Source organism: Camarhynchus parvulus, chromosome 3 (genome assembly GCF_901933205.1).
Source record: "Camarhynchus parvulus chromosome 3, STF_HiC, whole genome shotgun sequence".
NCBI classification, from domain to species: domain Eukaryota; kingdom Metazoa; phylum Chordata; class Aves; order Passeriformes; family Thraupidae; genus Camarhynchus; species Camarhynchus parvulus.
Genome location: NC_044573.1, coordinates 5,159,875 through 5,176,864, shown reverse-complemented (window position 1 = coordinate 5,176,864; position 16,990 = coordinate 5,159,875). Strand labels below are relative to the sequence as shown.

General features: G+C 45.2%; 1 protein-coding gene across 2 annotated transcripts in view; it reads right to left on the bottom strand.

Annotated features, from left to right (window-relative positions):
- Window positions 1-16,990, bottom strand: part of RALGAPA2 (Ral GTPase activating protein catalytic alpha subunit 2) — an 83,423-nt gene that overhangs the window by 42,032 nt on the left and 24,401 nt on the right. The window contains exons 10-20 of one of the 2 annotated variants that reach the window (XM_030945222.1): window positions 16,138-16,278; window positions 14,726-14,863; window positions 14,131-14,213; window positions 13,226-13,316; window positions 12,916-13,095; window positions 10,736-10,929; window positions 10,165-10,263; window positions 9,780-9,935; window positions 1,870-1,998; window positions 931-1,059; window positions 206-264 (exon numbers count right to left, since the gene is read on the bottom strand). In XM_030945222.1, the coding sequence (XP_030801082.1) occupies window positions 206-264; window positions 931-1,059; window positions 1,870-1,998; window positions 9,780-9,935; window positions 10,165-10,263; window positions 10,736-10,929; window positions 12,916-13,095; window positions 13,226-13,316; window positions 14,131-14,213; window positions 14,726-14,863; window positions 16,138-16,278 (1,399 nt within the window). The remainder of the gene's footprint in view (window positions 1-205; window positions 265-930; window positions 1,060-1,869; window positions 1,999-9,779; window positions 9,936-10,164; window positions 10,264-10,735; window positions 10,930-12,915; window positions 13,096-13,225; window positions 13,317-14,130; window positions 14,214-14,725; window positions 14,864-16,137; window positions 16,279-16,990) is intronic. The other variant, XM_030945223.1, reaches the window with a different exon arrangement.

Sequence of the window (16,990 nt, the reverse complement as noted above, 5' to 3'; positions counted from 1 at the left end):
TTCCTCTCCAGCATGACAGGCCAGCACCTTCATGGTGCAGACTAAGGCTCAACCTCACAGGATCAAACCACAAGGCAGCAGCACAAGATAAGCAGCAAGAAAGACTTTTCCAAGCCATAAATGGTTGGACATGATAATGTTAAAGGTCTTTTCCAAACTAACCAATTCTATGATATTTTCCCATGTCTTTTACTCAGTATTTTACCTTGCAGCTTCACATGGCTCCTCCGTGGCATTCTTCAATAAAATATTTATGAGGCAACACTAAAACAACAAAATAAATTAGAATAAGCATCTTTTTCATACATCTACTTTAAAGTTGTTTAATTTTGACACAGTTACAGGTGAAGTCACTTTAATTCCCCATCTGCTGCTAAGGCATCTTTACCTCATGCCAGTTGTATTTTGTCAAGGGAGAAACATTGATTACAACTCAAACATACAGGCCCTTGAGGACAAATCAAATCAGCTTACAACTAATGTACAGGCAGCAAGAGGAAATCAATTAATTTACAGTGTCAAGGGGCAGTTACAAACAAGTGGTGGTCACTCCACACAAACTGTAGTGTTTAGGTTCTAACCAAAACATGTTACGAAAAATTTAGTGTATTATTTAGTAGAAAAAAGACAAAACTGTCTTAATTTTAGAAGTAAGATACCTCCAGTGACTCTCCAAGGCCTGACGAAGAAGAAAGAACAGGAGGCAAGCATGTGAAGGGATTTCTGCATCCCCTTTGGTTCTGCCTGCTCAGGCCACACATGAGGAACTCAGAGATTCCTCCCCAGCCATCCCTAATTTTGAGCAGCGGATCACTGTGGTGCCTCACATTTATCAAAAGCAACAGAGGTTTGTGTGAGGGCAGGAATTAAGTCACTGCATAGGGAAACCAGGTTAGGCTACCTAAGGATTTACAATAAATGTGGTTTTACCTTCAAATCTGCAGTCCCTGTGATGCTCTCACCAGCTTCTGAGATGGGTCCCAGCTGTGGGATTCCTTGGTAGGTGTTGGGAAAGCACACAAGAGCACCAAGGATGGTGTGAGCTTCGGAGCGGGGAGCCTGGCGAAGGGCAAGCAGGCAGAAATAGTCGCAAAAAAAATAGGCGATACCAATGTGCAGAGAGATCCCTGCTCCAACAGAGCCATCAAAAGCACCACAGCATGAGACATAAACACATTAACTACTGTGTAATGTTGAAAATGCAATGCACACCCAGTTTTATGCACACAGGAGAAATGGAAGGGGGTGTTTTGGTTTATGGCTTTTCCCTGGAAAATTGAGCATCCATTTCTTATTAGCATTTCAGCTTTGGATCAACAGGAAGGCTGACCAAGCTCTTTGAGGGCTGACAGAAGAAGCGTGACTGGATAACCACTCCAGCTCTGCTGAAACAGGAGAGGGCTGTGGCCCTGCACAGGGCCACCTGCTCAGCCACACAAATGTCAAGAGCAGCAGCAAAAGTCCTGAGCCAGAACAGACCAAAAAGTCTCCTGTGAGCTGGTGCTTCACATGCAACAGAGCTTTCCTGTTTCTCCCAGGACTGCCAGACCTTTACCTTTATTTTGGCAGCCCCTCATTGACTTGCTATTTGACTTATCGTTTGATAATTTAATCGTTTAGAGTCACATTTCTGTTAGTGCTAACATTTAGCCTGAGATGCTGCATCATCCAGAGAGTTCCTCGCTGTCTGCTCGCTGCAGTGGTGTTCACACGGCTCTACAGGCACGCAGGACACGCTTTCCTCACACCTCAGCCTTTGGATCAAACACCTCTGCAGCACCAGTGTGTTGCCTTCTCCCAGGATTTCCCACCCCAGCATCCATCCCAAGAGCCCAGTCAGCGTGGCTGTGCTGAGCCAGCCGCGCTCACCTCCGGCGTGTCCGCGCTCAGCACGCGCGCTGCTGCTCCGAGGAAGTCCCCGATCAGCATTGTGAAGCCAGGCAGCCCCAGGAAGAAGAACCATGGCAGGCAGTGCTTTATGACAGTGTTCAGGATGTCCTGCAAGAGAAGGCACCTGTGAGAAAAGTTAGGAAGCCCGAAAGCAAAAAGGAGAGTGTCAGAAGACTTAACTTTAAGGTTTGAGAAGATTTAACTTGGAGGTTCCCCAGTCCCACACTGACTGAGGTGCAAATTCCCAGAGCACTGTGTGCAAACTGACCTCCACGTAATCATGACCTTCCACTTCAGAGGTGTGGAGTAGCCAAAATGCATTTGGTATTTTGGAAACATTTGTACCCCTAAATTCCTGTTCAAAGCCCACATCACCATTCATGTCTCTCTGTGCCTAAACAAAACCATTCTGTTAAACAAGACTTTGGATTCAAGCATGCAAACATTGAATGGACTAAAGATGAAGCACTGCAGCAGTCCAGAGGAGTGAGTTCCTCACATCTCTCAGAATTCCATGCCACAAGAACACGAGCTGGCCCCCACCAGGCCTGCTCCCCTCTTCAGGTGCCCTGAAGGAACAGAGCAGCAGCCCCAGCTCTGCCCGCCATCACCCTGTGGTACAGAGCACATTCCAGATCAGCCTTTCGTCTCTAATCCTTCCACATTTTAAGTCTTCAGTCTCTCCAAATCAGAGCAAAGTTCCTATACTTGACTTAAGATTCCTTCCCTGCAAGCTTTCAGCAGGTTTAAAATTAGGTATAAAATCTATATAATCCTTTACCTATGACACTATTTGCTGAAGAGTTATATCAAGCTATTTCTATACTGAGTAAATAATTATTTTCCATTCAAAAAATTTTTGAAAAGTTGCAAAGGAAAACCCTTTTCCACATCCATCCTTACTGGTTTCATGATGTGTCAAAGACAGCCTGAGCTAGAGACCCCCATAAGATCCTCTCAATCTCATGCAGAAGCTAAAGCTGACAAACACATGCTCAATCCCTACAGCAGAAGCTAAAGCTGACAAACCCAATTTTCTCTTCATAGAGAGATGCTTGAACATCACCACTATTTTCTCAAAGCCCTCTAAACACCTACACAGCTCCTACTTCGTGTTCCACCAAGTGTTTGCAACACCAGTATCCTATGAAGAAACTGCTATATATTCACATAAACAGTATTAGTTTTTAACATAGTAGCAGATAATGCTTTCACTTTCCTGAATAAGATAAAATGCCACTCAAGTTAATGTTTAAACTTGTTTTAATCACTTCCTTTGATACATTTTAAGTCAATATGGGTCAATGCAAACATTGAGAAGCGGAGCAGATGGATGCAGCGGCTCATAAAGCGGCTGGTAAACTCTCGGTCGGCGCAGAACAAAGGACATACCTTGTTATAATTAAGGGCTGATTAACGCTCCCTGCTGGTCCAGCACAACACACCTGTAAAGCAGGGCCAGGTAAGGCTGGGCTGGCCCTGAGCAGGGCAGCAGATGGGAGCAGGCTGCTGCTGACATGTGCCACAATAAAAGAGCCCGGGCTAACCTGGCTGGGGAGGCGGTGGCACGGGGAGCTGCTCCAAACAACTGCATTAACTCCTGTCCTCACCCCAGAGCTCCCATCTGTCACACACCAGGGCATGGATCCCTGCACACAACACTTCCCACAGCGGGACAAGGAGAACCACAAAAACATTACTGTCACACACCAATGCTGTGACAGCACACAGAGTCCAAAAGGCTGCAGGGATTTACCTGCCAGTTACGAGATGTAGTGCTACTAAAAATAAATCATTTTCCATAGCAAGAAACATTTCAAAAATCCCCTTTGAAAAGCTCATGAAGCAGCCCTCGGCTTCCCTTCAAATTCCCAGTGCAGGCTGCTGGCTGCAGTGACACACACCCAGGAGGGAGGGCAGGACACACATCTCCCGAGGGAGGACAGGAGACCAAACCTGCTCAGCCGGGCTCACCCCAGGCACTGAGCACATCACCCTGGGTCTTTGGGTCACTGCACTTCAGCTGGGGCTGGGCAGGCTGTCCCCTGCCTGGGGAGGGTCAGCACCAGCCCAGGACAGCGCTCACAGGTAGCCTGCCAGGTTTGTCCCCTCTCCCAGCCAGAGCCCAGCTCACAGCACCACAGGATTTGGGGCAGCAATCTGGGGGCTCAGCGAGCTTATCAGCAGAGAGAGGCTTGCGAGAGGGCGAGGGAGCCAGGACATCTGTGCTATCAGTGATAGGGCAAAATCAGGTAATTCAAACAGAGCCGGGCTTCCTTCCCTCCCTGCAAACGTAAACTCCGGGTAGCAGCTCCCAGCCTGGTCAATGAATCACTTTAATTGAATGCTATGTACACAGCAACTGGAAAACACAAGCCATAAGAAAAACATATGGTGATGGCCGTGGAAATTGGTTTACTCATTCTGCACAGTGTTGTTGCTTTACTTCTTTCATAATTGACCTTTAGAACGATAAATGTGTAAAATAATTTTGGTTTATTATGGCTCCAAACCTTTCAGCAATTACACAAAATGAAAATTTAAAAGGAAGTATTCATTCTGGAAGCATTTCCATTGTTTACATAATTGCACAGCTATAATTTAGTGTTCATGTTGTTAAAGAAAAGTGAAAAAAAGGACCATTATGGACTATTTCAATTCAGAATGATGCTCTGTGGTGTTAAAGCTGGGGAAGAGGCGAGAGGAGGGGGCAATTGCATGCATGTCCTTCTCAAATGCATTAACCCTATAAATGGCATCATATTTCAGTGTAGGTTAATCTAGTAATTCAAATTATAAGGTCGTAAACATCCACTGAGTAAGCGAAATAAATTTATGCAAGTTCACTGAAAGGTCAATTGCAAAAATATTCTTCACCTAATTTTTGTTCAAGATTTTGCAGATTACAGGTGTAACCAAATAGCCTGCCAGCTGCCTTCCTCATGTTTCCAATTGTCCCTCCACAGGAACAACATGGATTTTTCACTGAAAGTTCACTCTGTTCCTCACCAGCAGACACCTCACTGGCCTGAGCTGAGATCTAAGGCACGGGAAAGATCATTAATTTACAGAAGGCTTAAGACTTCCCTTTTCTACCTTAAAGGAACAAATGCTTCCATTTACTTATGCCAAGTCTTCCTACCTACCATGAAGATTCAGGTAAGAGTTAACTCGTAAAAAATTAAGTTCCAACACAAATTTATGAAGTATTTTGACAACCTCAGGAGACCCAGGATTAATTTATCAGAAAACTCAATTTTAAGATGCCAGATAAAACCTAACCCCAAAACAGTTACATTTTGTAGCCCAAGTCCCTCGAGGCTGGAATACAACAGAGGGAGTTTTTTTTTTATTTCTCCCATTTTGGAGCATGTCTGATACCTTCACAAGTGGGGAGAGCAATAGGATAAAGGACTAGAATAAATGTTTTGGTTTGTGCACACACAGAGCACGCAGTGGGTACAGGTACAAGGGTGGGGGTGCCAAGGCCACGGCACTGCCTGGAAGGTGGAGGTGGCTTTGTGTCCCCACACACATCTCTCCCAAGTGCCTGTGGCAGCACTGCTCTGAGCTCTGACAGACCACAAGAGCAGAATTTGGGTGGGATGGATGCAACTGAGGAAGGCCAAATGAATTACAGCAAAATAAACAGAAAAGAACAAAACTACCAAAATCACTCCAGAGTGCACAGCTCCTGCAGTTGGCAGGACCTGGCTCCCCCTTGCTTCCAGTCAATCTTACAGTTCTTTTATGCAGCACTTCCCACTTAGCCTGGTCTGGGCAAGCAGAGGGGGATGTGAGAGTTCCTATGAGACCCTGGCATTTGGACTTTTGTTTGTCCCTACTGGAAACATGCTGTCTGTTAACACTTTTTCAAAGCACTCAAAGCACATAATAGGAGCACACAGACAAATTTTCCACAGGAAATGAGATAAGGGGGTGGATTAAAAGAGGGAGAAAATCATGGCATCCATTGGAAAGAAATCTCGAGAAGCTAAAATAGGGGAATCTTAAGCCTTAATAGACTAGATTAAGGTTATTTCATTTTAAATGGCAGTTTAAAGAATCTAAACAGCATGATGGTTTCTGTACAACACCATCAGGCAGAAACCCAGGCAAGGAGCACCCGTTCCACAGGGGACAAAAGCAAAGCTACTCACTTATTCTACCTTTACACAGCTGCTGCTGCTCCTGGCTGCTGACTGACAGCTGGGCAGATGCAGGCACTCAGTTTGTGGTGACTTGGAGTGGGGCTGCAGCCCAGCCCCATCCCCAGTGGGCACAGCTGTGAAAAGAGGTGAACAGCATTGACAGCAATGAGCCACGGAGTGCCCAGGCGTGCTGAGCAACCACCAAAGAGAACAGAGGGCACACAGGTGTCATGCAGGTAAGGTGAAGGGTATGAAAGGTTCTGCTGAAGAACAAGAAAGTGCTTGAAGCCTTTTTTGCTGTCACTTGTACCTCTGAAGGCAGAAAGATACAAAAAGCCCACAAACGCCAGGTTTTTTTTTTTTTTAATGTCAGACCAATGATAACACAAAGAGGTAATTAATGCCTTCTCTGGTAGCAGCTCTGCTGAGAAATGCTTCCTATTACAAATTAGCCATTTTCCACACAGAGAGCTCCAGTGGGTGTTTCTACAGAAGCTTGGAGCTGGTGCAACTTCCTTTCCATCATCACCTATAGTGCCTTTGGAACAAATAAAGAGGCTTTGGGACAACTTGGGGACAATGGGCACTGGTACCTCAGCACCTCTATGACAGAGCTTCTCATCCACAGCATCCTTGCACTGCTAAAAGGAACTGAGCTAAAACAAAGCTGCTGAGTGCCCTGGCTGCAGCCAGGCTGTGCTCTACAGGCAAGCCTGCTGCTTGTGCTGACATTTAATCACCCAGGACATCTGCCAGCTTGGCTGGACTGTGGTGATTTTCCTCTTATTCCATATTTAAAGTTTGTTCTGCTCTTCATATCACTGAACTGAAAAAGCCACCAGCAGAGTCTCCCCCTTTGGCCATCCATTGTCTTTTCCACAGAGAATCTCTGAAGTCTCTACCTTTGATTATGTTCTCAAAAAACATAAATGTCCTACTCCGGAGGTCCTCTGGCAAGTAAGCATGACTATACTCTAAATTAATTTGTTAAACTCACTCCCAAAGTCAGGAATACAAGTGACCCCCCTGCTCACTTTGCAGGTAACCTCTGAGTGCCAGGTGACACCAGGCACAGGAACTGATGCTCACCATGGTAATTGGGTGACACTAAGCAGCAGAGGGTTGAAACCTGAAAAAGGATTGAAAACCTGCCTCTTTTTACAGTGTCCCTACAAGGTAAGCACCTCACCTGCACTTCCTTCTCCTCTCAGACTACGAGCAGAAATTTAGACAGAAATTTAGACCGAAATAAGAAATGGCAATACAAAAGTCCACAGAATTCTCAGGAGACAGCCACCAGCAACCTCAGAGGATTATTTAAGTGCCAGAAAGACTCAAGCTGAAGAATCCCAATTATGTCATTTTCTGAGAAGTGTTGGTAGCTTCTTGGGATTCTGTTTTGGTCCTTTTGTTATTCAGCAAAAAGAAGGAAGCTGTGGAGCAAGGAGACGCTTATCGACTTTTTCAGGTGAATGAAGCAAAAAGTACTGTTACAGTGAGCAGCCAGCAACAGTAATATAAGAGCAATAATAAAATACATTTCTATTCCTGGTTCAGGTATTTGCAAAACCTGTGCATTGCAGTGTCAAATTTTGGGCTGATTAACAAAGCTGCATTTATTACCCAAACCAAAGGACACACCCGGTTGCAGCTGCTCCAACAGGAGTTTTCCAACCATCAGGCTCACCTGGCAGCAGAAGGCAGCTATGCCCACCCAAACTGCAGCAGGCTATCCCACAGCATCCCTACCAACCACTCCCCAGGAACATTTCCTGATTTTCAACCCCCTAACCACAGGTAAAGTACTTTCCCTAGCCCTCAGCGTGGTAGTGAACATCCCAGTTCTCTTTCCTTCACGCCAGAGGCCAGGGAGGGAAGGCTGTGAGCCTGAATGAATGTCATTCATAAAAAAAAACCAGGAAAAAAGCCCAGACTAGGCCAGCAGCAGAGCAGTGCCACAGGCTGGAGCAGTTCAGGAGGGAGGCACACCACAGATGGTCACTTGGCCCTTGACCCTGGGCCCCTCCTGCGCTCCCTGACTGCGGCTCACTCCCTGCAGCCGGCTTCTCCCACCTGGAGAGGTGATGCAATTCTTGCACAGAGTTGTTCACTTCTCCAGGGATGTTTGTTGTTAGACACTTCCACATGGACAAATTAGCTGCAGCTCATTACCCTGCTGTCTCCTCTGCTGAGCTAATTGCTACATCCCGGGCTCGGAGAGCCAGGGGAGCCTCCTATAAAATACACCCTCCCTCACACTGCTCTTTTATGCACCCCCCAAGAGCAGGCTGCAAAGCTGAGCTGCACTTGCTGGGAATAACACTGAACTCATTTATAGCATATTCAAAATTGGACAATTTTGGCTTTTTAGGAGCACCAAAAGCTACACAAGACAGCAGCAATTTCCTATTTTCACATCCTTAAGTGAGTGAGGAGTGAAAAGAGAAATACAGTTCAAACAAAATTTGTCACGTAAACCAAAATATTGAAAATCATTCAGGTCAAAGAGGTTCCTGACTCTAATACTTTTAATTATGTAACCACCTAAAAAAGCTCTTCTGAAGTAGCCAAGGTGATTGCCTGGAGCTGGGCTGTCTTTCTGTGGCTTTCCCACATAAATGCTTGAAGTTGCACTAGTGATCCATACAGAAGGAAAATTCATCCATGAGACACCTCCTACCCTTCCTTCTGTGAACACTCCTTACAAGGGAGAAATTTATGCCTGTGCTTAGCAGACAAACCCACTCTGTGTTAAAAAGGCCACCCCAAGCTTACTTTATTTCTGAAATCCTGGAAAGCATGCTAGGATCCCTGTTCCAGCGATCCCACACACTCTCTGATAAAGAGTCTCCCACTCTCCAAGCACCCAATCGCCCTGGAAATACAGGAGCAGGAATAAGGATCCTGCTTCCCATCAACACCTTGCTCCAAGGCACTGCCAGTTAACACCTCATCCAGTTCTACAGCTAAGGAAAACAGGCGGGAAGGACACACACACACAGCAGCCAACCTGTGGTCAAGTGTGCCACCAAGAGGCAAATGCAGCCACAAGAGTGGGAAGCAAGAACAAAGAGCAGCAGCAGCCTGCAAAACATCCAGGGAAACCATGGAGGGATTGCAGCGTGGGGCTGCAAAATACCCAGGGAAACCACGGAGGGATGGGCAGTATGAAGGATACAAAATACCTGGGGAACCCTGGAGCAGGACTTCTAGGATTTTCCAGGAGAAAAGCCCTGTCTCTCTCTTCTTATCTATTGAAAAGGAGTGTTTTCCAAATGTTCTAACTTTTCAGGAGGGAAACCAAGGGGCAAGAATCTGGTAACAATTCCTTCTTTCCCTCTATCATCTCAGAAACAATCAAACCTGTCTGGTTTCCTAAAGGCACAATCAGTAACTTCCACAATTTCCTGAGCATTCCCTGTGCCCTTTGTTGCCAACCCCAGTGGAGCTGCAAGCCCTTGCTCTCATTCCTACAGCTATAAAAACATGCAAGTGCCCTTAGATAGTCTTTATTTTGCCCAAAGAATATTTCTTAAGATTTTCCATGAGCACTGAGCTGCTTCTGTGAGACAACCATCATTTAACAGCCCGACTAAGTCTGTTCCTCACCTCACACCGAACGCTTTATTCCTGAGGACAGGAGACTCGGAACAACTGCTGTGCCCATAGCACAGGTTTTGGAGCATCTCCTGCAGCCCTGGCATGGCTCAGCAGTGGCACAGGAAGCACAGCTCATACCTGGTCCTGGCTGGTGAGCCCCAGGCGCATGACGAAGTAGAAGTGCACCAGGAAGTCCGAGTTGGGCAGCAGGTCCTGGCGCCGGCTCATCATGGCGCAGAGCAGCCGGAACGCCTGCAGCTTGCCCTCCTTGTACTCGCTGGGCAGCATGGCTGCCTGCAACAACAACAAACCCTGCATCACTCCTTGCCTCTCCCACCAGCCAGCCCATGCCACATGTGCCCAGCAGTTCTCCCACAAAGCATTACCTCAGCTCCAAAGAGCCTTTGCAGGGCACGTCTTGGCCAGCAGTGATGGCAGAAGTTAAAAATAAGGCAACTAAAGGCACACCCGTTCAGCTGGGATATAGAAGGAAATACTCCTGTGTGAGAACTTCAGAACTGACCTTGAACAGCCATGATGCAAATATCCTGAGAGGAGGGATCAGGACGGGAGGAGAGGGAGTTGACTGATTGTCAACGCTGATAGCGAGGTTGTCCCGGATCTGATGGTTTTTAAAGAACAGCGTTAATAAAACCAGTATCTTTTTTTAATGCTCTTTTTTTTTGCATGATTATGTTTTACTTTTACTTCATTTACATTCAGGTACTACACCTGGGGCTATACAGAGCTCCCACTTCAGCCAAAGCCACCAGGAAAGCTTGGTTTATGCTGCTGCTCCCTGGCCAAAGCAAACATTGCCAGTTTGAGTCACACTGTGGGCATTTACAAATACCAATGTCTGTACTTCTTTTTTCTTTGCTACTGTTCCCTCACCCCATTTAAATTCTCTTGTCATTAGACAGGATTCTCTGTTGGGAGTTTGCTGCTGGAAACCAAACAAGACAAAGCTTCCATTACAGCAGAACCCTCCCATACCATGTTTATGCTCCAGGTGCTAACACTAAATCCCATTTAATAATAATTTCCACAACAAAAGAAATGTGCCGTTATCATTAGCTGTAAGTACCACATACCTTTGCAAGTTTAAACCACAGCTCATAAAGGTAGCCAAAAACTTTTGCATGGATTTTAGGTGACTGTATGTTGTTCACATCTCCAAGAATTCCCAGGATTCTCCTCCACAGCACAGCAGCAGAATCAGGATGCCAACCAATGAGGCTTCCACCAGCAATTATACTGCAATCATCAGCCAGGAACTCACTGCTGTCTGTAAATTAGAAGTGCAGCCTAAGCATGAAGTTGGTCAACAAAATCTGGTCGTTACTCCTCCTAACCATCTTTCATCTCATAAGAATTCTCTCCTCCAAATCTATCTCTTTTATTGCTGGAGCAGCTTTTGAGTCAAAGGAAAACACAGCAGCAAAGGGGCTCACAGGTGACAGCACCACAGGGCACAGCACTGCCACTCCACACTGTCCCCACCCCAGAGGGCTTTTCAGCAGGGAGGCAAATGCAGCTAAATGCAACATTCAGGTACCTGAGGGATGTATTCAATCAGTAGCTCGCTCTTACAGGTAATATTTCTATATTTATAAAAGCCCTTTCTTTGTTTTTTGGGTGTTTTTTAAGATCACACAGTGTAGCAAGACCTGGCAATGCAACTGGACAAAGGAATAAAAAAACACGGCTGAAGAGTCTTGAGGAATGTGCTCAGGCATCACCACTGATGCAGAGCAGCTCCTGAGAGAGCAGAGCTTGGAGAAGGCTGTCAGGGTAATGGGATTTATGCTCTTAAACAGTACAAATCCACACTGAAGTGCACATTTTAATGACAAGAGCTGGTAGCTGCTCTCCTGTCACAGACAGCAGCACAGCCATGCTGCTCCAGGCATACCTGCAGCAACCAAGGCATGGAAGGAAGTTGCAGGAAACCTCTAGACAGGCAGAAGGAAATAACTCATGTCCTCTGAGGACTCAAGGAAGGTTAGTGAAATAAAAGGCATTTCAGATGCTTTTATGTTGGAATATATTTAAAAAACAACTTTGGGGATTTTTCCTTTTTTTTGTTTTGTAGCATCACAAAGCCCCAAAGTGCTAAACCACATGTTATTTATTCAGCACATTAGAATGACCTCCTACAGATCTGTGCTCAGGAAAGTGGCATCTCTGCTGCTCAGTGACAGTGGCAGTGTTGTTCTGCCTTGCCCTATCAGGTTTCCACAGCAGAGCGAGCTGTGACTTGGCTGAGGCAGGAATGCAGTCAAGGGCACTTTGTCTCTGCTGGGCAATGACACATCTGTTACCCTCCTCTTCTTTCACTCCACATTACCTGCCAGGTGGCTACATGTGGTTCTTCCTCTTTGTACCCCCAAAGGAGCAATTCTTGCACCACACCAACAGTGAATTTATCATACATGATCATTCTTACCATGGGCAGTATTACCTTTACAGCAGCAGTCCCAGTTGGACTAGGGGTGTGCTGGTTCATTAAAGCACAGATATTTCAAAGCAAAAGTCAGCATGAAAAAGTACCCTTGAAATTGTGTATCCATTAGGAAGGCAGCCTGTAAGACATCCCTATATTACTGCATTAGCTCCTGACCTAATATCTGACTCACACTACCAGATGAAGGGTACCTTTACAAATGGCAAAGAATGAACCACTTCTTTCCTATCAGTCAGAAAATACAGTGAGACATTTCCTCAGACCATGGTGCTATGAAACTAAACCTGTTCACTTGAAACATATATTAGTGTGCTAATGGGCAGGCCCATGAGTGCCCAGCTACCACTGTAAGAAGCCCAGTTATTTTCAGCTGAGTGGGCAGTGGCTTTCTGGATCATCATTTACTGGCCAATCAATGGATGATCCAAACCCCTGCCCCTCTAAATGAGCACAATGAAGGGCCCTTGGTGCCCTGTGCCACAAAAGCCAAGTGAGGGGCACAAGCTCCTCTTTAGAGGACACAGTCTCAAGCTATGTTGGCGAAGGTATAGGCTGGATATTAGGAAAAAATTTTTCACCGAAAGAATAACAAAGTACTGGAATGCTCTTCCCAGGGAGGTGGTACAATCACCATCTCTGGATGTGTTTAAAAAAAGACTGGACATGGCACTTGGTGCTATAGTCTAGTTGAGGTGGTAGGGCATAGGTTGGACTCAATGACCTTAGAGAGGTCTCTTCCAACATCATTATTCTGAGATTCTGTGGGGCACAGGTGTGAGCTCACACCCAGCGTGGGGCCCGTGGTACCTGTGAGGTTGGCGGGCTCCTGCGAGGGGCTGAGCTGGAGCCAGCGCGGTGCCGCAGGATCCCCGCCGGCTCCCGCGGCCGGCCCCGCCTCGGGCTCATCCTCAGCCGCCTGCCAGGCCACCAGGGCGATGTCCACGTCAGCTCCACAGCCCAGGGACGTGTCACTGCTCACGCTCTCACCTGCAAACAGCACAGTGCTGCTCACACCTGCAGCAGCAGAGCGCCCCAGAGAAGCGTCTCTGCTGACTGCAGCAAAATCACAGCAGATTTCAGGTGCTGCCCTTGGCAAAAGCACTCTCGGGGCACTCACTTTTCTCCCTCTCTCTGTAATACCCGTGAGATTGCTGCAAGTCTGCTTTCAGATCCAACTCAGCTGTACTGCTGCTCCTCTGCATTAGCACCTGCAGGGAAAGAATCCATCTCAGCTTATACAGCTCTGAGCACTACACCACACTCCAGCAAATTTCACACCCACACAGTCATTAGAAATTAACCACAACCCGGTCAAGACATTCTCATGAATATTCAGAGTATCCAAGTGTTTGTCAGTGTCCTTCAGGCTTTCCATTTCATTCTTTATCCTCCCTTTCACAACCTCAGTTTTCACACCAAAAAGCAAGATTTTTTTTACCTATGTTTTTCAAACACATCTAAATTTATTAAGGTATAAAAAAAATCTTTCAGCCTTCATATTTCACAGAGATGATCAGGCTAAGTCATTTATTGTTTCAACTGTTCAGTCAAAAGTTGCCATTAAAAATGTATGAAGTTTGCCTGTGCTGATGTCAACTCACACTAACATCTGCCATGCACGGCTGGTGATAGGAGCTGTGCTGAACAGAAGCATTTTCATCAGTGCTTTAAACCATAAAACATTTATTCCAGCGTGCTGTAGCTCTGTAATAGCCATGAATTATTTATCTTTTAAAAGTTACAAACTTCTTGTTGATATTTCATAAAAAGACCAAAGCCTTGTGTAAGACTAGAGCAGAGATACAACTGCAGAAGCAGCTGATGAGATCAGGAGACACAAACTGATCACACCCAGCAGGACAATAACCTGCTACAGGGCTCACTTCCAGATGCCACACCAGAAATAGGATTAATCACTTTTCACACTTTCACCTCCTAGAGTTTCTGAATGCTAAAAGGCTTCTGATTAGAAAGAAAACACTGCTAGGATCTTCACAGACATTTCTTTTGGGTTTGCCTTACTTGCTCAGCTTCATGCTCCTTTACATATCCCTTATTTTCCTGAACTGATTTGGAGTCGGAAGTTGAATTTCCAGCCTTTTTACCTACAAGTTTCAGAAAGGAAACAAGAACTATAAACACTTGCAGGACCAAAACACACAAGAGGTCTCATGTAAGTTTCAGCTATGTTTACACGTCTCATATTTATAGTTAAGGGCCATACAACACTTAAATGGGACACAAGAAACTTTGAAAAATCCTTCAGAACCATAACATACTTACAGGAGAGGAAGTGAACTCCAACTGCAGCTTGAATACACAAAATTCAAATGCAAGTCAGGTGAAAAGTCAAAGAATTACATACAAAGTGCACACACATTCCAGGTTTCATTTTCCCTGCTTTACAAAAGGTCACATCCTGCATTGACAGTCTCTAACTTCTTTAAAAAAGTTCTTTCAACAACTTACCAACTATGCAGTGACTAAGAAAATGAGCTAAAAACATTTTAGAGGAGAGCTGGAAACCAGAGTAATTAAGGGCAGCATTTGTGAGGCTGAACTAATCTCAAATCTTTTCCTTGAAAAACACGGTATTGCTGCACTTTATCAGAATTACCTTGAAAAAAATCAGATGGAATCTGATCTGCAATATCTGAAGTGCTGCTGCTTCGAGTTAGTTGCTGCTCTTGGTCTGCAAATAGGCCTGCAGCTTCTGTTCCTTCTGAATTTTCCAGCTGTTGAGATTCTTCAACTTCTGTTGATTTAATTACAACACAAAATATTTGCAGGAGCTCATATGTACATCTGTGAACTCCTCACCTAAGCTCTATGAAAAAGCAACCCTTGCAAATATTTAATAATTCCCAAGATAAAATTTACAAGTTATAACTTAAGTTCTCTAAAATATCCTTAGAAAACTGTAAAGTTTAGAGATGCATGAGTAGCATAAAAGATCTAGAAAAGGAGAGAAGTGATTTTGGGAGTTAAAAAGAAGAGGAGTTCATGTTCCCATGAACAAAGCTGGGTTTTCAGTGCTGGAGACCCCAACTGGGCCCTGCTCATTCTCAAGACAGAGCAGAGGCAACAGAACTCCCTTAAATGCAGTGTGGGGAGAAGCTGGCTGTGCTCCCTGAGTGCCTCCAGAAAGAGGGGAAGGACGGAGGAATAAAGAAAAGCAAAAAGTTAGAGTAAAAAAAGTTCTGAGCTACAAATAACTTCAGTTTAGCTTGTGAGGACAAACCCAACCAGGCAGCTTTTGGTTTGGCTGTAACTGCAAATGTGAAACAAAAGGAGGAGAGAGAGGCATGAAAATCTCCAAGAGAAAATAAACTGACACTGGGGAAGGAGCAATGGGAACTCTTGAGATTGCAGAGCAACACAGCATTTTGAGAAATTAATTTATCTTAGCATTTGGGAAAAAAAAAAACAAAAAGAAAGCTAGTAACACTCCAGTGTTTCTATCCCGCAGTGTGCAAGTTCTAATATTGCTTTACTACTTAATAAACAATGTAGGTATTTCAGGAAGTTATCTCAGGAGGCACGGGCACAAAAATGAACATTTCTGGTATGGACTGACCAGCCGACTTCCAATGTCTTACAGAAAGTAATAAAATAAAACATTCAATGCAATTCACCAACTGGAACAATTTCAGCGTTCCCCCACAAAATAACTTGAGATGAAAACACACCAAAGATGTTTCACTGAGCAGGAATCCCCACAGGGCCATAAAGCACCATGTACAGAACTCTCCTTTCTCTTGCTACTACAGGTAATGAGTCTGGGCAGGACTCAGGAGTCACAAATCCCTCCCAGGAAGCAAAACATGGGAATTTTCACTTTAGTTACAAGGCAATATAGATCTACTTCCAATTGATGGCAGTCTTTAATATCAACATGAACAAAAATTGCTTTGCTTGCAGTGCTGCAAACATTCTGAGAAGAACCAACCAGACAGAAAGGGAACAGATAGAGAGCAGTTTAAAAATATAAAGAACATTGATATCCAAGATGACTTTAAAGTACAGTACCTGACAGTCTGTGAGAGCAAGAAGTGTAAGAGATACCAGGGAAGAGAGAGCTCACAGTGTGAAGCAGAAGAGGTACACTTTTAGTGGCTGGCAAAGCCTCATAAAGATGGACACAGTTGCTGATAGACTGGCTTCGCTTAGCTTACAGGAAAAAATAGAGCAATAATTACATCAGGAACACTGTGAAATATTGCAGTTCTGAGTGTCACAACACAACAAAAACCAGAGTTTTGGGATAAAGCTTTTCAACAGTAAGCCCAGAGGTTTCTCCCCTGAGATGTAAGTTAATATTGTGCAACACCCTCACACTGAAAGGGTAATAATCAGGGATTTCTGATCCACAGCAACTGTGGAAGTGCCTTTTATTTGAACACACACAAACAAGAAAAGCCATGGATCAACACTTCCAGGTTCTCCCTACTGCTCTGGCAGGGTGTCAATGGGGAAAATGCTGCAGCAGTAGAGAGAACCCTTCACTGGAGCACAAACAGGGACTCACTGAATTTAGAAATAAAACTCAGACTGAACTGGCTCTACTGCCAAAGCACTCAGTGATGCAGGCTGGAGGCTGTGGCTCAGCCATGGAGCCACAAACCACCCAGAGTGTTCTCCCTCCTTCCAGCTCTCCTGGTAAGGAACTGGGGAGGGAGCTGTGCAGCTTTGAGCTCCTGCTCAAAGCAGGGGGCTTCCACAGGAGTCAGCCCCAGCAAAGCAGCACATGGAAACATGCTGACATAACATAAAGAAAGGCCAGGTTCAGGCTGCTGAAATGCTTGAACAAACCAAGATCTGTTCCATGTCTGGGGTCTCAGTCATTACCACAACATTCCTCATCCCAGTCTCCCTCCTGCTT